Source organism: Malaclemys terrapin, chromosome 7 (assembly GCF_027887155.1).
Source record: "Malaclemys terrapin pileata isolate rMalTer1 chromosome 7, rMalTer1.hap1, whole genome shotgun sequence".
In the NCBI taxonomy this organism is placed as follows: Eukaryota; Metazoa; Chordata; order Testudines; family Emydidae; genus Malaclemys; species Malaclemys terrapin.
This window is the reverse complement of record NC_071511.1, coordinates 62,531,717-62,555,135: the sequence shown is the minus strand read 5'-3', so window position 1 is coordinate 62,555,135 and position 23,419 is coordinate 62,531,717. Positions and strand designations below refer to the sequence as shown.

The 23,419-nt window shown below is 45.4% G+C and overlaps 2 protein-coding genes across 5 annotated transcripts in view; one reads left to right on the top strand and one right to left on the bottom strand.

The window, feature by feature from the left end:
• TUBGCP2 (tubulin gamma complex associated protein 2) overlaps positions 1 to 3,960 on the bottom strand; it is an 89,963-nt gene extending 86,003 nt beyond the window's left edge. For 2 of the 4 annotated variants that reach the window (XR_008445661.1, XM_054034579.1), the window contains exons 1-2: positions 3,528 to 3,729; positions 561 to 718 (exon numbers count right to left, since the gene is read on the bottom strand). Coding sequence is in view for 3 of the 4 variants with exons in the window: in XM_054034579.1 (XP_053890554.1) it covers positions 561 to 710 (150 nt within the window). In the remaining variant the exon portion in view is untranslated. Of the gene's footprint in view, positions 1 to 560; positions 719 to 3,188; positions 3,333 to 3,527; positions 3,730 to 3,899 lie in introns of those variants that run through there. The other 2 variants (XM_054034580.1, XM_054034581.1) reach the window with 2 other exon arrangements.
• On the top strand, positions 3,912 to 22,795 carry ZNF511 (zinc finger protein 511). Its single transcript, XM_054034582.1, has 6 exons — positions 3,912 to 4,194; positions 6,463 to 6,536; positions 7,842 to 8,043; positions 10,434 to 10,558; positions 12,421 to 12,609; positions 22,633 to 22,795. Exons 1-6 carry the CDS (start codon positions 4,054 to 4,056, stop codon positions 22,700 to 22,702), a joined length of 801 nt encoding a protein of 266 aa, XP_053890557.1. The 5' UTR covers positions 3,912 to 4,053; the 3' UTR covers positions 22,703 to 22,795.
• The last annotated feature ends 624 nt before the right edge of the window (positions 22,796 to 23,419 follow it).

The window sequence follows — 23,419 nt, the reverse complement described above, 5'->3', positions numbered from 1 at the left end:
AGCATCTCTATACGCCTACTCATTTACGGATCCAAGGATAGCATTAGCCCTTTTGGCCACAGCATTGTACTGAAAGCTGATGTTCAGCTAATTATCCACCACCAACCCCAAGTCTTTCTCAAGAGTCACTGCTTCCCAGGATAGAGTCCCCCATCATATCAGCATGGCCTTTATTCTTTATTCCTAGATGCATACGTTACATGTCCTTATTAAATAGCGTATCATTTGCTTGTGCCCATCTTACGAAGCAATCCAGATTGCTCTGCATCAGTGACCTGACCTCTTCATTATTTACCACTCCCCCAATTTGTGTGTCATCTGCACACTTTATCAGTGATGATATTATATTTTCTTCCAGGTCCTTGATAAAAATGTTAAATAGCATAGGGCCAATAATGATCCCTGTGAGCCCGCACAAGACACACTCCTGTTCAATGACAATTCCCTGTTTATGGTTATATTTTGAGACCTGACAGCTAATCACACTCCAATTAAAAAAAAAAAAAAGGCATTTCAACCATCACTGCATCCTAGCAGTGAGTAAATCCAAACTAGCTCACCTTAGCACTGTGTGCAGACACAGTTGTGGTAACATAAGGCGTTCGGTTCTTTTGCAGGAGATCTATGTACACTTCAGCTCCTTCCCCTCCATGAACACGCAGCAGGCTTAACAGCTCATTGACATCATGGTGAATGCGGAATTCACTCATGCTTCCACCTAGGGTTACAGATTTCACAGCACATTGAATGCAAAGCACAACAGATGATCCTTACCACTAAAACTCAAAGCTAATCAACAAGGGTAAAAAAATTCAAAATTGCCTTAGTGGCCTAGGAGCTCAAGTCTCATTTTCAAAAATGAGACAAGCTTAAATTTCACTGAAAGTCAACGTAATTTAGACTCTTCAGTACCTAAATCATTTTTGAAATTGGGACTTCTGGCTTGTTTATACATGGTTATGACTACACTAGGGCAGAGGCTCGTAGCTATGTTGGCGGGAGAAGCTCTCCCGCTGACCTAGCACTGTCCACACCGGCGTTTAAGTTGGTTTAATTTACGTCGCTCAATGGGGCGGCTTAGTCATACTCCTGAGCGACATAACTTATACCAACTTGAGCTGCATTGTGTACATAGCCATGGAGTTATGCAGGAATAACGGTTCCTGCATAACTCCATGTGTGGACACTTTTATTCTGGAATAAGAGTGCTTTATTCCTCTTTAGTTCAATCCACTTTTAAATTATATTAAACTAACCAGGAACAAGGCACACACATTCTTGAATAAGTGTGTCCACACATAGCTGTCCCTGAATAGTTCCATGTATAAAATAGTTCCATGTATAAACAAGCCGCTAGATTCCTAAGCCCCTTAGGCAATTTTGAAAATTTTACCCCACAGCTTTGCAATATGCAGAGTACAGGCTCTCTTCAGCAGAGGTTAAATTTAAAGGTGTTGCTGCAGGTTTCTGAAGGCTGGATTGCTCTCATACTTGCACCAAAATAAAAAAATTCTTTGTAATTCATACTTGCACCAAAAATCACAAAAGATGTGACTTAAAACTGAGTTAGGCCTTGTCTACATGGGAGAAATTGACCAGGATAGCTATTTCAAAAAAATTATTCCAGCATAATTTAGCTATACTGGAATAACTTCTGAAATAGTTACTGTAGCCAACTTCCACATGTAGATTAGCTGTTAGTGATTACAGTGGAAAAGCTAGAGAAAAAAAGTATTTCCTTTCCTTTGCCTCTCAGCCTCTGCCTACTTTGTCTCTTCATCTGATGACCAGATCTTAAGCTCCCCATTAGTTACACTGTCTCAACCATAAAGTATGCTTGGGGAGACGTCTCCCACTGAAGGGGGAGGAAGCCCTCTAGAGGTTAAATGGCAGGAAGGCAGCTAACCATCAGTTTACACTAACAAGTCTGCACATCAAATAGGAAACATCTTGACCAAAGGCACAAAACTGAAAAGCCCCATTAGTAGGAGAAAAGCAGGAAAATGGTTTTTAAATAATGGCCAAATACTGAATAGCTGAATACTGGCAACAAGATACAAAGGTGATGGGCATAGTATAGAGACACAGACTAGATTACAAAGAGCAAAATGCTCTAAAATCTGCAGGGCCTTTCCCTAAACCAATATTCTGCTCTACATATATGCCTGGATCGCACAATGAGGTCTTGTCTAGACTAGGATTTGGAAGTTTTTAGCTAACACATGTTAATAACCCAAACACTTTCCAAATCCGAGTCTAGAAAAAGCCCTGGGAGAGAAGAGTAGCACAGCAAATCTTTTCATCTTTAGAGATTAAAGGATAAAAATGTGTCCAGTTTCTACTTATTACAGTTCCACACATTTTCTTGCAACATCAAATAGAGTAACAACTAATGGGAAAAAGATAACTGAATCCTCACACAGTTATTCTGAATTTAGCATTGTTTTTCAATATACTTAGCTAACCTTACTGTGTTAATCAAATCCACACTTAAGAAAGTAAAAGACCAACATAGATCTGGGGGGAAATAAAACTGAGTGGAATCTGGTGGCTTTATTTCACAACAGGGTTTGAAATGTAAAGGAAACAGAAATATATTTGGAGTTTTAGCGAGGAGGAAACAGCAACTGATTCTGACTTCTTGTCAGTAGATATCCTTACATACCAACATAAATTAGATATAGTACAGGGCCAAGCAAAGAGAAGATGAAAGGAGCAGGCAGAGAGTCTGCATAAAAACAAAAGATGCTACTTCAGCTAATAATTTTAAAAGATCCAAATCAAATACAGACAGAGAACGAACTCTAAGAATAATGGGATGAAGGGTCCTGTCACATTAATTCAGATTAAGGTCAGTGATGTAATAATGTGCACTGCTTTGGTAGGAAAGATATTCCCACAGGACTAGAGCTAATTTTAATCCCTGAAGACAGTAGTGGGGCATCTCCATAAACAAGAGCAGTGACACAACAAAAATGCTATAGCCAGGGGCTAGAAATCACGTGGTATGCAAACTAAGCAGGGAGCTTCTCTCTCTATTAGGTGAGCCCAGTGCCTGAACCTCTATAGCAAACTGCAGAAACCTCTCTTCCAGAAAGCCTTTGTACACCTCTGCACTGACACTACTGACGCACATTCATCTGCCTGTCCCACAACAAGTGAGATACGGTAATAAATAAACCAGAGACCAAGAACCCAAGTGCCAGAGAACCCCGAGTCCCGGCGTTGCTATTGGTTTCGGCGAGAGGGCAGATCCCCTTGTGGGTCAGTACCACCCCGCAGAGCCAGCTCCCCCTGCCCGTCGCGTTGCCACCACGGGAACCGCTGTCCCAGGCCCGGGGTTGCTGTGCGGGCCCCACTCGAGGCCCAGGTTCTCGGTCACTCCCTGGCGCCGGCGATAATCGCTCTCCAGCCAGCCCCGCACAAGCCTTGCGCTGAGGGGGTAACAGGGCCGAGCGGCAGCCCCCAACCCCGCTATCCTCGTGCGTCCCTCCGCCCCGGCGCCCGCCCGGCTGGGCAGCGGGTACCTTGTGCCGGGGCAGAGCAGCTCTCGCCGCCGCCGCGCGTTGGGGGGAGGGGAAGCGGCGCGCGCGGAGCGGACCCCACGTCGATGGGCAGGAAGGTGGCGCTCCGGGGCGCGCGCCCAGGACGAGAGAATAGGGGAGGACCGGGGGCTATTCAGGAATTCACACCGCAGCCGTTAGCTGGAGCAGGCAGCGCGCGGGGAAGAGGTGCGCAGACTCCGATTGGCTGACGCAGAAGCGGCAGCATCTCTAGAGCCAATCAGAGAACAGGGTGGGGACCTGTCATTTCAGGGCACGCCCGCCCGTGTTTCCTCGCGCTGCCCAGCTCGCTAGTGAACCCCGGGAGCGGGGTGGTGCTGATGTCTCCTCACTAACCGCAGCCCCGGATCGCTCCCAGACCTCACGGTACCCGACCCACTCCGATGTGACCTGGAAGTACCCGCCGACCCGGAAGTGATCTTCCCGTTCCCCTGGCCCCCAAAAGATGGCGGTTCGCTGAGCGCGCCCTGTTCGCGGGGACTTCGACAGGATGCTGCTGCCGCCGGAGCTCAGCGTCTCGCTGCGGGTGGAGCGGCCCCTGTTGCCCGTCCGGCCCCGCACCCCGCCGCGGGCCCCGTTCTGCTTCTCCCCCAGCCGCCTCCGCTTCCATCGCCAGCACGAGTTCTTTGAGGTAAGGGCCCCGGCTGCGACTACATCTCCCGGCAGCCCTCGCGTGGCCTCTGGCCTGCTACCCGCGGGGCAGGATGGGAAATGCAGTCCCAGCGGAGGGGGTACCTGTGCGCTCGACGGCGCCAGCTGGGCCGAACAGCAGCGAGCTCTGTTGTCAGCGCTTCCCCCAACCCCCCGGGTTCCTCCGACCCAGTGCCAAAATCCCATTGCCCCCAAATCAGGAGATTTAACACTATGCTCCTGTTGAACGAAGGGAGCGTTTCATGTAGTCATGTGACTCAGGACCTCTGGTTACAGGAAAATTGCCCAAAATTGTGAGACTCGCTGCAAGCTTGTCCTACTGGTGAAAGGAGCAAGTCCAGCCCAGCAACCTCCAGGGATGAGTCCCTCATGTGGTCTAGCTGGAGAATGCCGTGGGTTAAATCTTCCTGATCCCCGATGGGCTGGGCACTGTGATGGCCAGGGTCTTCAGGCTCCTGGACATGGGTCCTATGTGTCCGCTCTGCTAGACTCCATGACGTAGATTTATGTAGATACTCATGTCTCTAGCCCAGGGGTTCTCAAACGGGGGGGTTGGGACCCCTCAGGGGGTCGTGAGGTTATTACAGGGGGGATCACGAGCTGTCAGCTTCCAGCCCAAATCCTGCTTTGTCTCCAGCATTTATAATGGTGTTAAATATATTTAAAAAGTGTTTTTAATTCATAAGGGGGGGTTGCACTCAGAGGCTTGCTATGTGAAAGGGGTCACCAGTACAAAAGTTTGAGAATCACTGCTCTAGCCCTTTTGGTTGCAAAAAATGTCTTTTAGTGCAAAGCAAACTGAGGTGAGACTAAGTCTGCAAACAGGTGGCTGCAGTACCTCTGCTGCTGTTCAGAGCTGTGTAAGTAGCAATGACGGTCAGGAATCCTGTCTCTGTTGTGCAGCTCTCAGGAAATGTCCGAGCAGCAGCAGTAGAGACAAGCGCTAGAGTTCGTCACAGAGGTTGAGGACAAACTTCCAAACCAGTTAGGACCAGGAGCAGAACTGTGCAGATTCATCGTCCACCATCACCACCACTCTTCATCACAGCAGCTAAAAGGCCCTACATTGTGAGGGTGGAACAGAGAGTTCTTTTCAGCGGCCAGGTTGGGGTGAGAAGCACACAAGTGGGCATCAAATATATAAGACTTCTGTTAGCAGATACAAAAACTAGAGCCCCCTAGCAGGGCCAAGGACAACACATTGGAAGGAGGTACAACCCTCCCCTTTCCCACCATCTAGGGTGGGTTTGTTGTCTTTCACCTGGATAGTGAGGCCTCTGCCTTTGGTTATAGACTCTTCACTGTTATCTGAGTTTGTAACTAGTTAATGGCATGACTGGCAGCTTAATGTGTTGCCTAGGCTGGAACATGGCAGTCTCGCTGTAACTAATTCAGCAGTTTTGTCAGTCTTCCGTCCTCCCAGCTTTCTATGATATGATGTCTGAAGTGTAGTGTTCTGTTTTAGTGGTGTCTGTCAGGGCACTCTATCATCTGGTGAGGCACTGTGGGAAGAAATGCTGAGTCTATTCCAGAATGCTCTGGTATGCAGCTAGGGCAACATGATGCATGCAGATGTATAAACGTGATTATAATGGCAGAAAAGAAGCTGTATGGAAACAGATTTACAAGAAAATGGTTCAAAGTGACTGTGCTTCTTTGAAAGCTGCAGTGGACTGTGCCCCCCCCCCCCTTTTTTAAATTTTATTTATAAAGAAAAATTCTGAAAGCAGTCCATGGTAGCAGCATATTTGTTGCTGTGCTGCCTGATATAGCCACTTAGAACTTCTCAGCCATGGCACAGAGAGAACTCTTGATTCCTGCTCCAAAAGCACAGCCCCTTTCCACTTGAGCTAGAGAAGAATCCCCTTTTGATGTGTGATCCTTTTCAAACATTATGCCCATGAGTTAGTCTCGGTGACCTTGAGTGTGTCTAGAATTATGTTCTTGGTTGTTAGCAACAAAGCAGGTGATAGTAACAGTAAAGGACACTGGTACATGTGTGTACACAGGCCCAGGGTCTCTGTTGAGTATGCCAAGTTGCACTTTTAATCGTGGTCTATAAGCTGGGTTTAGCAAAGTTAGATCAATATATTATCCTTGAGCCAGAGTCGAGTTCACAATAACATGTATTCTCATTCTTAACTCTTTTTTTTAACAGAGTTACTTGTTGGGAATAAAAGTAATTTCCAATTTGCTTTTTGAACACACATTGCTGTAACATGCCTATAATCACGATTTCCTGTTCCAGGATGGAGACATACATAGACACTTGTATCTCCAAGATATCCTGACAAATGTTACCGAAGTGACCGAAAGATCCAAGTAAGTGGTGTCGTTCATACAAATTCAGTTGTGGGTCCTGTTAACAAAAATGCATTTGATTGAATTTTGACCCTCTCTCTAACTACCAGTTTGTGGTCCATACTGTCTGTCAGTGTTGTATACATCTGTCTCGGAGTGGATTCATTAAGGCTAAACAAATGTTGAATAGTTGTGGAGTACTTTCAATCATTCCTAGTACCAGCTCAAAGTAAACTGATTCCCCTTTGTTATTTCATGACAAAGAGAGGTCTCTTGATGGATGGTACAGTTTTTTTGTTTGTTTGTTGCATCTTCAGATAAACTTTGGCTCTTCTTTCCTTAAGAGGAATAGTTCTCTTTACACCAGTCCAAAAACATCAGCATAAGTCATTGGAGTTGAGTCTTATCTGTCTGAGTTATACAAACACTAGACAGGGATGTTTTCAATCTCCTTTATTTTTTGCACTAATCATGGAAACGGAGAAGAAGGAAGGAAGACATCACAAAGTGCCTTATAGGTGGATGACGTGCTAGTTATTGAACCTGAAGCTTTCCTATAGTTATTGAAAAAAATTCAGGTTTTGAGGAAGCATTTGGCTTTAAAATGATGTTAAATCTGAAATGTTGGTTATCTCTTTGCCAGATCTGGAGAAATCATCCCTTCAGAAAACATGGGTGTAAATGGACAATGCATTCCCAAAGGTACCTGGGAATTTAAATCTCAGCTAACCTAGAAGATCCGAGTAAATTACATGATAGATCATTACTTCAGTCAGTTTAAAAAGATTTGGAGTTCAGGGGAAAATATGCAGATGTTTGGTCAGGGAGAATAACCTGGTCAAAATGAATACATTGCCCAAGATCTCCATCTAGTTTCAAAATATTCAGTAGTCATCCCAGAAAAAACTCAAAGTTACCTAGAGAACAAACTGAAAGTGAGCTATTTCATAGAGATCTACTGGGATTTTGAAATATAGTAGCTCATACCTCATACTGCTGCTCAGTATTAATTCATTCCATAATTAATCGTAAGTTCAGCTCTGTATGCATGACCCAGAGGTTCTAGCTATGAGTTAGGTAAAAGGAGTTTGAGCCACAAATAGGATCACAAATCTGAGCCACAAATAATTACAGAATCCTCACAAACTAATTCTACTGTGTCTCCAGTTTAATAGTGCTCATCTTCTCCTGTGTCGAGTAGATATTAATGAAAACTACCATAATGTAAAGATTTTTATTTAGATGTATGCAGAAGAACTGATCCACATGCTCTGGGTGGCCTTGACATAAACTAAAAATACAAATGTTTTCATCGCTTCCTTCTAGGGTGTCAGAATTCTGTTGTCATATTGTTGGGTGCTGCCAGGTCTTTGATACCTTAGAAGGTTATGAACATCACTACAACACACTGCACAGGAACATGTGCTCTTTCTGCAAACGCTCTTTCCCCTCTGTGCATCTGTTGGATACTCACATCCTGGAGTGGCATGACTCTCTCTTCCAGATAATGGCAGAGAAGCAAAATATGGTGAGTTGCAAGCAAAGATTTCATTGTGTCTCCAGCACGTGAGAACATTCTAGTAACACCCCCCTGCACAGTAACCTTGCTACCCCCTCTCCCCCAACTCATTTTTGGGTCAGGACCCCTACAATTACAACACTGTAAAATTTCAGATTTAAATAGCTGAAATCATAAAATGTACTATTTTTAAAAATCTATGACTGTGAAATTGACCAAAATGGACTGTGTATTTGGTACAGTCCTAGTTATAGACCAAGCACAAGACACAAGTTGATTCATACAAAAGGAAAACAATAACATTCTTTGCAGTCTCTAGTGCCTTCTATCCAAGGATCTCTAAGCACTACATGTGCTTTATGCCTCAATGTCCAGTGATTTAAGAATGTATTAGTCTTGTTTTTCTAATGGAGAAACTGTGGCTCTCGGAGAGGAAGAGACTTTCCCATGGTCACACACAGTGCCAGGAGTAGAACCCAGATCTCCTGCATGTAGGACTAGCCATCCTCTCTCCTTTGCTTATTGTAAAAACGAGAATAAGTGGATAAACACAAGTGTGTAAGTCTGACTTGAGCTAACTTCTCCCTAGGATAATAGTACCTAAAGGAAAGAAACAAGGGAGATGGGTCTCTTGTCAAACAGGCTCTGTCCTGCATGTGCAGTGCTGGAGTAGTCGGTTTGCCCATCTGTGGAGCTGGAATAGTTAACTGGTTTAATCAAACTAAGAACATAAGAACGGCCATACTGGGTCAGACCAAAAGTCCATCCAGCCCAGTATCCTGTCTACCGACAGTTGCCAATGCCAGGTGCCCTAGAGGGAGTGAACCTAACAGGTAATGATAAAGTGATCTCTCTCCTGCCATCCATCTCCACCCTCTGACAGACAGAGGCTAGGGACACCATTCCTTACCCATCCTGGCTAATAGCCATTAATGGACTTAACCTCCATGAATTTATCTAGTTCTCTTTTAAACTCTGGTATAATCCTAGCCTTCACAACCTCCTCAGGCAAGGAATTCCGCAGGTTGCCTGTGCGCTGTGTGAAGAAGAACTTCCTTTTATTTGTTTTAAACCTGCTGCCCATTAATTTCATTTGGTGGCCCCTAGTTCTTATATTATGGGAACAAGTAAATAACTTTTCTGACAAAGTAGGCATTCACCCACAAAAGCTTATGCTCCAATACATCTGTTAGTCTTAAAGGTGCCACAGGACCCTCTGTAACTTTTCCTTATTCACTTTCTCCACACCACTCATGATTTTATATACCTCTATCATATCCCCCCTTAATCTCCTCTTTTCCAAGCTGAAAGTCCTAGCCACTTTAATCTCTCCTCATATGGGACGCGTTCCAAACCGCTAATCGTTTTTAGTTGCCCTTTTCTGAACTTTTTCTAATGCCAGTATATCTTTTTTGAGATAAGGAGACCGCATCTGTATGCAGTATTCAAGATGTGGGTGTACCATGGATTTATATAAGGGCAATAAAATATTCTCCGTCTTATTCTCTATCCCTTTTTTAATGATTCCTAACATCCTGTTTGCTTTTTTGACTGCCGCTGCACACTGCGTGGATGTCTTCACAGAACTATCCACGATGACTCCAAGATCTCTTTCCTGATTAGTTGTAGCTAAATTAGCCTCCATCATATTGTATGTATAGTTGGGGTTATTTTTTCCAATATGCATTACTTTACATTTATCCACTAGCTTCCAATTTTGCTAATATCTAAGCATCCTGAGTTCAGTCAGCAGATACTTCTCTCTTCTGTCCTCTGTAAACTACACATTTTTGATCAAGGAGGTTTCCTGCTGCCACCATGTGCAGGTACTTGGGGAGCCAGTATTGCACTCTCCAGGATTTTGCCTGATGGGCCTTAGCAGTTTGGACTTTGCCTCATACACATGCAGTCAAGAAACCATGTGCAAGGGATGGCAGAAAACGAACAATGTATTCCTAATACCAGAGATGGAAGTAGTTTCCCAACAAATTGAACTAGTTCCAAATTTTGTGAAACAATCTCAGCGCACCCATGTAACTTGGAGATTGTAATGTGTGAATTATATTGGCTTTCGTAGGTTTTTAAGGCTAAACGGAACCATACAATCATATGATCTTAATAACACAGGCCATAAAATATACTGTGGTTCCTGAGGTAGGGGGAATGACTTTTCTCTCATGCATAAACAAAAGTTGTAGAGCCCAATAGTTTGATTGGACTAAATCACTTTTCAGAGAGGATCCAGTACATGATGATGATACATCTTTAGTACTGTGTATCAATGTGGAAGTGCCAGGTAGACATCTTGTCTTGCCTTGGAGAAATGCTGTATGAATAACTCCCATCTTGCTTATACTGCATACGTTTTAGAATTACCTTTCCCTCTTCTTGCTTTTTAGTATCAGTGTTTGGTAGAAGGCTGTGCGGAGAAGTTCAAGAGCAGCAAAGACAGAAAAGATCACTTAGTCAAAGTACATCTTTATCCTTCTGATTTTCGATTTGATAAACCAAAAAAAGCTAAAAGGTAAGTGCCAAATACACTGACAAAGCAAGCATTTATCCTTCTGTGTGCTGGGGACTGGTCCTCAGAAGCAGAGAACACCTGAAAATCCAGCAATCTCATGCTTCTCTGGGCTTAGTCAGTAGCACTTCATATTTACACAAGCTAGTGTCAGATTCCAGAGCTCCTGCATTCCCTTCCCGTAATTGCACTAGTTTATTTCTGGCCTCTGGAATATAAAGAGGCTATTTACTGAATGCAAAAATGTTAGAGCCTAGCATGTGAATTCATGAGCCAAGGAATACTGGCCTTCAGGCCCTTCCAATAGGGATGACTCACCCACATTACGTGAGTGAAAGGGGTGCTAAAAAGACATCTGCTCACTCCTCATCAGTGAACCAATGAGTCCTCCCCGTTCTGCCCAGCCCCCTGCTTCCCTTGCACTCTCCCTGAAATACAGAGAGCTGAGCTGCAATCCCAGCAGCACCTGCTCTGCTCTTCTCTGAAGGGTGCACTCTGTTCCCTTCTCTGCCTGTGTACTTCAGGGAGGTGAGTGAGTGCAGGGCTGAAGGGCAAACAGTCTCCATTGTGGTGGCGGTGGCAGGAAAAGGCCTGCCAAGCTGTGTCAAGTGCAGGAATCCATCCCCAGAGTGGGTGCATGGGCCTGGAGAGCCCAACACGTGCTCAGGAATCCTATCCCAGGTGCAGGAGGCTGGCAAGTCAACCAGAGGGTACCAGTGACCCTGCACAAGCAAGGTCCCTTCCAGTTCACGCTATCTGTGGGTTAGGGTGCTGCCCACGGCCAGATGACACCTATCCCTCACCTCTTCTGCAGCACTCTCTATTCTGGTTGAAAAACATGACCAGAACAGAGGCATGCTCCTTTGTTTGGTGCTTGGCTCTCTGTCCTGGCCATGGAGCAATGGAAGCATTAAGGGAGAGGAGCCAGCCATGAGTGTGCAGCTGAGTCTGGAGGAAGAGGAGAGAGAGAGACACTGTTATAGATACTTACATAGGATTCCTTTCAGTGCTACATGAACAGCTGGAGAAGCAAAGTCCTGATTGGCCCCATGCATAGGCATGCCCATTTCTCAGGCAGCTGTAAGAAGTTATGTAGTAGTGGTATGGATACAGACACACTTACATGAAGCAATGATGTCACTAATCAACTTTTTCGTCTCTCCCCTAATGTTGCCATTCCTATTCCAAGGCTGGGGAACCATGGAGACTTATTTAGCAATGAAGGGTGATCTCTATCCTTAACAGTTTAGTAAGCACACAGTGGGGCAGAGCCATTGGCTCTTACAGACTGATCTGAGCAGTGACACTGGCAATGGCCAGTGATCTCTCAGGCAATCAAACCCACTCTGTTATCACTAGTTTTCAGTTGAATGGCTTAGAACGTAGAAAGGAAGTGAACTGCTGATTGTAGAAAGTGTCTTTCTTAGCCATGGATCAGGCACCAACATTCATCTCTTTGGAGCATGACGCCCTAAGCTATGGAAGGAAGGAAACTCATTGGTCCTGCTCAGCCAGATGAATCCAGGTATGCTTTATGGGCATAAGAAAGAAGCTTGTAGTGAAGCCCATGTACTGTAATGCAGTAGTTCTGACTCTCCACTCTGCAGACCCCCTTGTAAGAGAGCGCCTCCTGTGAGCCAGCTTCCCTCTAGCACTGCAGGGCTCTCTGCTTGCTTGAACATTTTACAGGCCACCCAGAGTGACCAAGGACACTTGCTGCCTTCTGCTAGCCCCCCTCTGACTCTCCTGAGCCTGTTTTACTTAATTTGTTTTGTAGCCTCCTGATCAAATGACCTTGGGCCCTTGAGCCTAAGCTGACTTGGAGGCAGTTGGCAGCTCCTGAAAGGAGGGTTTTGTTTCTGCAGCAGCACCAAGCACAATAAGCCTCCCTCTAAGCTGGACGTGAGCATGCCAATGGATGTGAATGTGGAGACTTACGAGCAGTCGCAAGCAGATTCCATGGAAATTTGTCCAAGTGAGAGCGTGGAGAATCCCACCCAGCCTATGAGTGGCCCAATTTCATCACTGCAGGAGAAAAAGCTCTATAAATCCAGGTCTGTTTTTCCTTTATGTAAACTCCTTCTGCAGGGATCAGGTCTTCATATGTGCTGGAGCAGTACCTAACGCAATAGGGCCGTGACCTTAACTGGGGCCTTTGGATGCTCTTGTGATGTATTGCGAAGTAATACCTTTTAGTGCTCATCCCAAGTGATGGCTGAGCCTTCTAAATACACATTTATGCACAAAGCTTAGCACTTCTGAAAAGTTAACATGATTTTTAATTGATGTTTGCAAAGAGTTTGAAGAAAAAAAGCAAATTCTTCGTGTTTATTTGCAGTTTACTAGGATTAAACTGCTGTTTCTGTACTTAACAGGTGGCAGCAGCAAATGAATGCTTTGTGCATTGATAGTGATTCATTTCTTTGATTCTTGCAGTCACAACTGAGAATCTTTGCAGTAACAGAGAAGTGTAATGAATGAGAAGCACACACTCACCCAAGGAAATGCCCTCAAATTCACCTTTTTAAAATAATCAGCCAGCCTGGGGGACCCGGAAGGGGTGCAGTCTTCTCTTGAGTCTTAATTTGGATCCAGTTAAAGCAAGTGGATTTGATTGTGTGCTGCACCTCCAGCAGGTTAGGTGAGGTTGTGCAAAGGTGGCTCCAAATTCTGGGCTGCTCTGTGGATTGAAACTGCCATCAGTATAGTTAGAGCAGCCTCTGGTGTAACTAGGACTTGCAAGGGGCAGTGTAGAGCCAGTTGTGGTTCCTGTACAGTCCTTGTATGCTAATGCAGCAATGCACAGAGGCCAGGATGGGGGTCAAAACTATCCCTATATATGTATTCTTTTCATTTAAATCTGAAGTTCATTATGTGTATTGTTAGTAGGGCTGTCAAACTATTTAAAAAATTAATCAAGATTAATTGTCGTTTTAATCACACTGTTAAACAATAATAGAGTACCAATTTAAATTTATTATGAGTATTTTTGGATGTTTTTCTACATTTTCAAATATATTGATTTCAGTTACAATGCAGAATACAATGCTCACTTTATATAATTATTTTTTATTACAAATATTTGCAAGTCGAAGCATGACGGGGCATAAGAATGTTTAACATATTTGGCAGATAAATACCTTGCAACGCTGGCTGCAACAGTGCCATGCAAATGCCTGTTCTCACTTTCAAGTGACATTGTAAATAAGTAGCAGGCAGCATTATCTCCTGTAAATGTAAACAAACTTGTTTGTCTTAGTGATTGGCTGAACAAGAAGTAGGACTGAGTGGACTTGTAGGAGCTAAAGTTTTACATTGTTTTGTTTTTTTGAATGCAGTTATGTAACAAAAAAAATCTAATTTGTAAGTTGTACTTTCATGATAAAGAGATTGTACTACAGTACTTGTATGAGGTGAATTGAAAAATACTATTTTTCTTTTTTACAGTGCAAATATTTGTAATAAAGATATAAAGTGAGCACTGTACATTTTGTATTCTGTGCAATTGAAATTAATATATTTGAAAATGCAGAAAAACATCCAAACTATTTATAATACATTTAAATTGGTATTCTATTATTGTTTAACCGTGTGATTAAAACTGCAGTTAATCACAATTAATTTTTTAATCGAGTTAATTTGTTTTGAGGTAATCACTTGAATTAACAGTGATTAATTGACAGCCCTGATTAATTTCTGCTATTTTATTATTTGCATTTTCTCTCAAACCTAATCTAGGTTTAACAAAATTTCCCCACCAGTTCTCCTGAGCTGGTGTTAGCACTGGTGGGAGCCCTAGTATAGGGTATGTCTACACTACGAAATTAGGTCGAATTTATAGAAGCCGGTTTTATAGAAATCGGTTGTATACAGCCGATTGTGTGTGTCCCCACATAAAATGCTCTAAGTGCTCTAGTCGGCGGACCGCGTCCACAGTACCGAGGCTAGCGTCGACTTCCGGAGCATTGCACTATGGGTAGCTATCCCACAGTTCCCGCAATCTCCACCGCCCATTGGAATTCTGGGTTGAGATCCCAATGCCTGAATGATGCAAAACAGTGTCGAAGGGGGTTCTGGGTACATGTCGTCAGGCCCCTCGCCCTCCGTCAGAGCACCGGCAGACAATAGATTCGCGCCTTTTTACCTGGGTTACCTGTGCAGACAACATACCATGGCAAGCATGGAGCCCGCTCAGCTCAGCTCACCGTCACCATATGTCATCTGGGTGCTGGCAGACATGGTACTGCATTGCTACACAGCAGCAGCAGCTAACTGCCTTTTGGCGGTAGACGGTGCAGCATGACTGGTAACCGTGGGGCTGGCAGCCGTAGGGCTGCATTGCACCATCCCCTTGTCTTTTGGTAGAAGATGGTATATTACGACTGGTAACCATCGTTGTCGTACTGCAGTGGCTGTCAATCATGGGCACCTGGGCAGACATGCAACTGTCTCGATTATGATGGCTATCAGTTGTAGTATGCTATTTTCTGCCAATCGCCCAGTATTGTCTGCTAAGCACCCAGAAGAGGTCGAGGGCGATCTGGGGGCTGGCAGACGTGGGGCTGGCAGACGTGGGGCTGCATTGCTACACAGCAGCAGCACCTTGCCTTTTGGTAGAAGATGGCATATTACGATTGATATCCGTTGTTGTCGTACTGCAGTGGCTATCAGTCATGCTGCACCGTCGGCTGCCAGATTAAGATGTAAAAAATAGATTTGTTCTGTATTCATTTGCTTCCCCTCCCTCCATGAAATCAACGGCCTGCTAAACCCAGGGTTTTCAGTTTAATCTTTGGGGGGACCATTCTGTGTGACAGTTGCTTGTGTTTCTCCCTGATGCACAGCCACCTTTCTTGATTTTAATTCCCTGTACCTGTACGCCATGTCGTCACTTGGCCCTCCCTCCCCTGGTCCGTCAGATACTAGTTTTGCACCTTTTTTCAGACCAGGCGCCATAGCTAGCACTGGGATCATGGAGCCCGCTCAGATCATCGCGGCAATTATGAGCACTATGAACACCACACGCATTGTCCTGTAGTATATGCAGAGCCAGGACATGCCAAAGCGAAACCCGGACCAGCCGAGGAGGCGATTGCAGCACGGCGACGAGAGTGATGAGGAAATTGACATGGACATAGACCTCTCACAAGGCACAGGCCCCAGCAATGTGGAAATCATGGTGTTACTGGGGCAGGTTCATGCCATGGAACGCTGATTCTGGGCACGGGAAACAAGCACAGACTGGTGGGACTGCATCGTGCTGCAGGTGTGGGACAATTCCCAGTGGCTGCGAAACTTTTGCATGCGTAAGGGCACTTTCATTGAACTTTGTGACTTGCTTTCCCCTGCCCTGAAGCGCCAGAATACCAGGATGAGAGCAGCCCTCACAGTTGAGAAGCGAGTGGCGATAGCCCTGTGGAAGCTTGCAACACCAGACAGCTACCGGTCAGTCGGGAATCAATTTGGAGTGGGCAAGTCTACTGTGGGGGCTGCTGTGATCCAAGTTGCCAGGGCAATGAAAGACCTGGTGATATAAAGGGTAGTGACTCTGGGGAACGTGCAGGCCATAGTGGATGGTTTTGCTGAATTGGGATTCCCAAACTGTGGTGGGGGCCATAGACGGAACCCATATCCCTATCTTGGCACTGGAGCACCAAGCCACCGAGTACATAAACCGCAAGGGCTACTTTTCAATGCTGCTGCAAGCCCTGGTGGATCACAAGGGATGTTTCACCAACATCAACGTGGGATGGCCAGGAAAGGTACATGATGCTCGCGTCTTCAGGCACTCTGCTCTGTTTCGAAAGCTTAGAGGAAGGGACTTTCTTCCCGGACCAGAAAGTAACCGTTGGGGATGTTGAAATGCCTATCGTGATCCTTGGGGACCCAGCCTACCCCTTAATGCCATGGCTCATGAAGCCGTACACAGGCAGCCTGGACAGGAGTCAGGACCTGTTCAACTACAGGCTGAGCAAGTGCCGAATGGTGGTGGAATGTGCATTTGGACGTTTAAAAGCGCGCTGGCGCAGCTTACTGACTCGCTCAGGCTCAGCGAAAAGAATATCCCCATTGTTATTGCTGCTTGCTGTGCACTCCACAATATCTGTGAGAGTAAGGGGGAGACATTTATGGCGGGGTGGGAGGTTGAGGCAAATCGCCTGGCCCCTGATTACGTGCAGCCAGACATCAGGGCGGTTAGAGGAGCACAGCAGGGTGCGGTGCGCATCAGAGAAGCTTTGAAAACGAGTTTTGTGACTGGCCAGGCTACGGTGTGAAACTTCTGTTTTGTTTCTCCTTGATGAACCCTCTGCCCCGCCCCCCCCCCCAGTTCACTCTACTTCCCTGTAAACCAACCACCCCACTCTCCCCTCCCCACTTCGAGCACCGCTTGCAGAGGCAATAAAGTCATTGTTATTTCACATTCATGCATTCTTTATTAATTCATCACACAACTAGGGGGATAATTGCCAAGGTAGCCCGGGATGGGTGGGGAAGGAGGAAGGAAAAGGACACACTGCATTTTAAAACTTTAACTCTTATTGAAGGCGAGCCTTCTGATGCTCGCGCAATCATCTGGGGTGGAGTGACTGGGTGGCCGGAGGCCCCCCCCACTGTGTTCTTGGGCGTCTGGGTGAGGAGGCTATGGAACTTGGGGAGGAGGGCTGTTGGTTACACAGGGGCTGTAGCGGCGGTCTCTGCTCCTGCTGCCTTTCCTGCAGCTCAACCATATCAGTTTGATGCTCCAGCAGCCAGAGCATCGACTCTTGCCTTCTGTCTGCAAGCTGACGCTACCTATCATCTTCAGCCTGCAACTTGCTCTGTTCATCCCCCGATTCAGCCTGCCACCTCTCCTCTCGTTCATTTTGTGCTTTCCTGATGTCTGACATTGACTGCCTCCACGCATTCTGCTGTGCTCTATCAGCGTGGGAGGACATCTGGAGCTCCGTGAACATATCGTCCTGCGTCCTCCGTTTTCTCTTTCTAATGTTCACTAGCCTCCGTGAAGGAGAAACATTTGCAGCTGGTGGAGGAGAAGGGAGAGGTGGTTAAAAAAGACACATTTTAGAGAACAATGGGTACACTCTTTCGTTACAAGGTCGCATTTTTCCTCTTATAGTGAGGGCCTGCCGGTTTCGTATGAGAGATCACTCACGCAGTGCCAGGCAACAGATTTCGGCTTGCAGGCAGCCATGGTAAGCCACAGTCTTTTGGCTTTTTTAACCTTATTAACATGTGGGAATGGTTTCAAACAGCAGCGCCCTCATTTCCTATATCAAGGATGAATTAGGTTGGCCATTTAAAATGGGTTTGCAATGTAAAAGGAGGGGCTGCGGTATCCAGGTTAACATGCAGCACAAACCCAACAAATCCCCTCCCCCCTCACACCCAATTCTCTGGGATGATCACTTCACCCCTCCCCCCCACCGCGTGGCTAACAGCGGGGAACATTTCTGTTCAGCAGAGCAGGAACGGGCACCTCTGAATGTCCCCTTAATAAAATCACCCCATTTCAACCAGGTGACCGTGAATGATATCACTCTCCTGAGGATAACAAAGAGCGATAAGGAATGGATGTTGTCTGCATGCCAGCAAACACCGGGACCATACGCTACAATGCTTTGTTATGCAATGATTCCAGACTACATACTACTGGCCTGGCGTGGTAAAGTGTCCTACCATGGCGGACGGGATAAGGCAGCCCTCCCCAGAAACCTTTTGCAAAGGCTTTGGGAGTACATGAAGGAGAACTTTCTGGAGATGTCCCTGGAGGATTTCCGCTCCATCCCCATACACGTTAACAGACTTTTCCAGTAGCTGTACTGGCCGCGATTGCCAGGGCAAATTAATCATTAAACACGCTTGCTTTTAAACCATGTGTAATATTTACAAAGGTACACTCACCAGAGATCCCCTGTGTGCCCTCAGGGTCTTGGGTGAGTTCGGGGGTTACTGGTTCCAGGTCCAGGGTGACACACATATCCTGGCTGTTGGGGAAACCGGTTTCTCCGCTTCCTTGCTGCTGTGAGCTACCTACTTTACCTCCATCCTCATCTTCCTCGTTCCCCGAACCCTCTTCCCTGTGTGTTTCTCCAGTGAGGGAGTCATAGCACACGGTTGGGGTAGTGGTGGCTGCACCCACTAGAATGGCATGCAGCTCTGCGTAGAAGCGGCAAGTTTGCGGCTCTGCCCCGGACCTTCCGTTTGCTTCTCTGGCTTTGTGGTAGGCTTGCCGTAGCTCCTTAATTTTCATGCGGCACTGCTGTGCGTCCCTGTTATGGCCTCTGTCCTTCATGGCCTTGGAGACCTTTTCTAATACTTTGCCATTTCTTTTACTGCTACGAAGTTCGGCTAGCACTGATTCATCTCCCCATATGGCGAGCAGATCCCGTACCTCCCGTTCTGTCCATGCTGGAGCTCTTTTGCGATCCTGAGACTCCATCACGGTTACCTGTGCTGATGAGCTCTGCGTGGTCACCTGTGCTCTCCACGCTGGGCAAACAGGAAATGAAATTCAAACGTTCGCGGGGCTTTTCCTGTCTACCTGGTCAGTGCATCTGAGTTGAGAGTGCTGTCCAGAGCGGTCACAATGAAGCACTGTGGGATACCTCCCGGAGGCCAATAACATCGAATTCCGTCCACACTACCCCAATTCCGACCCGCAAAGGCCGATTTTAGCGCTAATCCCCTCGTCGGAGGTGGTGTAAAGAAACCGGTTTAAAGAGCTGTCATAACTATAAAGGGAAGGGTAACAGCTGTCCAGTGTACAGTACTATAAAATCCCTCCTGGCCAGAGACTCCAAAATCCTTTTCCCTGTAAAGGGTTAAGAAGCTCAGGTAACCTGGCTGGCATCTGACCCAAAGGACCAATAAGGGGACAAGATACTTTCAAATCTTTGGGGGGGGGGGGGGGAGGAAGGCTTTTGTTTGTGCTCTTTGTTTGGGAGTTCGTTCGCTCTTGGGACTGAGAGGGACCAGACATCAATCCAGGTTCTCCACATCTTTCTAAACAAGTCTCTCCTATTTCAAACTTGTAAGTAAATAGCCAGGCAAGGCATCTTAGTTTTACTTTGTTTTCTCAACTTGTAAATGTACCTTTTACTAAAGTGTTTATCTTTGTTTGCTATGCTTTGAACCTGAGGCTAGAGGGAGGTCCTCTGAGCTCTTTAAGTTTGATTACCCTGTAAAGTTATTTTCCATCCTGATTTTACAGAGATGATTTTTACCTTTTTCTTTAATTAAAAGCCTTCTTTTTAAGAACCTAATTGATTTTTCCTTGTTTTTAGATCCAAGGGGGTTGGATCTGTATTCACCAGGGAATTGGTGAAAGGTTTCTCAAGGCTACCCAGGGAAGGGAATTAGCTTTGAGATGGTGGCAGCGGACCAGAGCTAAGCTGGTAGTTAAGCTTAGAAGTTTTCATGCAGGCCCCCACATTTGTACCCTAAAGTTCAAAGTGGGGATACAGCCTTGACATGGGCCCTTTAAGTCCAAAGAAAGGGCTTCGTCGTGTGAACGTGTCCAGGCTTAATTCAATTTAACGCTGCTAAAGTCGACTTAAACTCGTAGTGTAGACCAGGCCATAGATGAGGCTCTACTGGCCAGGCACATTTTTACCATATTGTCCGTTAATATGGTGAAAAAAGTTCAAATGAGATGGTGGGAAAATGGCTCTAGCTGCAGGAGACTTGCTTACACAAGGGCTAACACTGATCCAGAAAAACAGGGTGAATATTTTTGTAAAATTACCTAACTTGGCTCAGGCCTCAGTCCCAGACTTCAAGCCTTGCCTACCCATAATAATAGTAAAAATTTCAAAGCCCACAAAAGGATATTGCACTCATTTAGCTATATTGCTTTCTAAACCAATGAAGTTAAATCAGTGCAACTTTGTTGTATAGACAGGGCCTAGCCCCAGACTTTTCAGTCTCCTTTAAGATACAAATGTATAACTTAAACTTCACTTTACCAAAAAGTTGAATTGGGGGCGAGTAGTGGTTTTCCAAGTTCTGCCCACAAAATAAGGTCCTTCTGCTTCAGATGCTAAAATAAGACACTGCTCACATTAAACTGTGCAGATGTTCAAAAAATGATCATGTGTGTTCTGCTGGGCTTGACTCCCCTTGGTCAGGCTTGCCTTGCTAGCCTCTTGGGGCTTGGCTCCTTGATTTAGGAGGAGGAAGGAATAAGAGGAAGTATCTTCCAGGTGTAACATACATGGGGCCAAAATGAGCTGTTACTCATAGTGGCTTGTTCAGATCTTCATAATGTGATATTCCCCTCCCCCCTCCCCCTTTGGGCAGTGAAATAGTTAAGTGTTGACATGTCAACTCAGATCCCTAACAATAACTCACCGACTGGATGAGATGAACAGGGAAATTCAAACCTCACAGATGCTGTTTCAGGTTTTCTGCAGGCAGACACCGCTGCATCAGTTAAAAACCCTTCAAAATGTGAACAGAATGTATCATTTATAAATTCCAAAGCCAGAAGGGACCATTGTGATCATCTAGCATGACCTCCTATATGTCACAGGCCAGAGAACTTCCCCAAAATACCATAATTCCTAGAGCAGATCTTTTAGAAAAACATCTAATCTTGCTTTAAAAGTTGTCAGTGATGGAGAATTTATTGTGACCCTTGGTAAATTGTTCTAATGATTCATTACTCTCACCATTGAAAATGTATGCCTTTATTTCCAGTCTGAATTTGTCTAGCTTCAAATTCCAGCCTTTGGATCATATTATATCTTTAGCTGCTACATTGAAGAGCCCATAATTAAATATTTGCTCCCCATGTAGATACTTGTAGACAGTAATCAAGTCACCCCTTAACCTTCTTTTTGTTACACTCAAGAAGCTCAATCTATTTAGCTTATCATTATAAGGAGACATAACAGTTTTCAAGTACATAAAAAGTTGTTACAAGGAGGAGAGAGAAAAATTGTTCTTAACCACTGAGGATAGGACAAGAAGCAATGGGCGTAAATAGCAGCAAGGGAGGTTTAGGTTGGACATTAGGAAAAACATCCTAACTGTCTGGGTAGTTAAGCACTGAAATAAATTGCCTGGGGAGGTTGTGGAATCTCCATCAGTGGAGATTTTAAGAGCAAGTTAAACAAATACCTGTTGGGGATGGTCTAGATAATACGTAGTCCTGCCATGAGTGCAGGGGACTGGACTAGATGACCTCTTGAGGTCCTTTCCAGTCCTATGATTCTAGAAGGCATGTTTTGTAATTCTTTAATCATTCTATGGACCCTCTTCAATCTATCAACATCCTTCTTGAATCATGAGCACCAGAACTGGACACAGTATTACAGCAGCAGTTGCACCAGTGGCAAATACTGAGATAAAATAACCTCTCTACTCTTACTTGAAATTCCCCTGTTTATGCATCTCAGGATCACATTAGCTTTTTGACCACAGTGTCACACTGGGAACTCATGTTCAGTTGATTATCTGCCATGACCTCCAAATCTCTTTCAATGTCACTGCTTCCCAGGATAGGGTCCCCCATCCTGTAAGTATGGCCTACATTCTTTATTCCCAAATGTATACATTTACATTTAACTGTATTAAAATGCACATTATTTGCTTGTGGCCAGTTTACCAAGTGATCCATATTGCTCTGAATCAGTGACCTTATTTACCACTCTCCCAATCTTTGTATCATCTGCAAACGTTATCAGTCATGATTTTATGTTTTCTTCCAAGTCATTGATGAAGATGTTAAATAGCGTTCATAAGGGCTAGGGGGATTTTTAAAGAGTTTAGGGTGTGGAGAACTAAAGGGTTGCCAAGGAGAGGTGGAAGCATGCTGTCTCCTCACAGACCAATCCTTCCCTGTTCAGGTCCTGCCTTTACATTGCTGACTGTGTCCCTATGAAGCAGAACTTTTGCTAATGCGCTCTCTGTTAAACAGCAGTCATTGTCATTTCCTATCAGAATAAGTTGGTTTCTTGTTAGGCATCTCAGCAAAGTGACCATTCCGGTTAAGTGTGCTATGAGTGGCACATGCATAAGTACAAAAAAACAAGACATCAAGATTTTTGTATTAACATGGTATATTTATGTTGCAGAATCCCATCAACCGTTTGCTTCGGGCAGGGTGCCAGCCGAGGATTTAAAAGCATGAAGAAGAAAGTATGAAGGTCACTGGAGCAGATTCACAAGGAATGACAAGTAAAGACAAGCAGAAAAGGCCTTGTCCCCTGAGGTTAATAAAAGATACAACTAATCATTCATGGGTTTGCTTGCTCCTCCTGGTTGAGCACAACAATGGATGTGTTGAATTTACTGTACACTGAGGGCAGGGAAGGCTTGGGTCTGTCCATTGTGATCATGGATGATCCAATGCCAGCAATTTCTGCAGCAAAGGAAAAGCAAGAGAGAAGGAAGGAGGAGGGGATCTTGTGTTTGTAGATGTTTGAGTTCCATAAATGCATGGAGAAGGGGCACTTAACCAAAGGGTTGTATTTGTTTCCCTTCCCCGCTCCACCAGGAGCTTCTGTACTCCACTCACTCCTTTGTCTGGGGACGAGGTGGACAATGTGGTAAAGGTGGTGGTATGCCGGCATTCCATCACCATCAAAGTAAGGGTAAACTCCCCTGCCCAAAAGGCTGTGGAGATGTTGGTGGGGGCCAGCTGGAGGATGACTGGGAGTCCATGGGCTCAGTCAAGTCTGGAGACCTCTCGGCTCCTGCCATGCTACAGGAAAAGCTTACCAATTCCTGGAAGACTCACGAGGCTCCAGGAGGAAGGCACTCTCCAGAAGTGGGGGGGATTTCAATCTCCTCTTCCAGGGTGAAAGGGCCGTATCAGGAGGGTCAAGGGATCAAGGAGTGGCACTCGGCAGCCTACCAGTG

Excerpts from the sequence above, each read along its gene's own strand:
- ZNF511 (XM_054034582.1), top strand. The coding sequence starts at position 4,054 with ATGCTGCTGCCGCCGGAGCTCAGCGTCTCGCTGCGGGTGGAGCGGCCC. Across the intron at positions 4,195-6,462 it reads GCCAGCACGAGTTCTTTGAG|GATGGAGACATACATAGACA; the intron begins GTAAGGGCCCCG and ends TTCCTGTTCCAG. Across the intron at positions 12,610-22,632 it reads AAAAAGCTCTATAAATCCAG|AATCCCATCAACCGTTTGCT; the intron begins GTCTGTTTTTCC and ends TTTATGTTGCAG.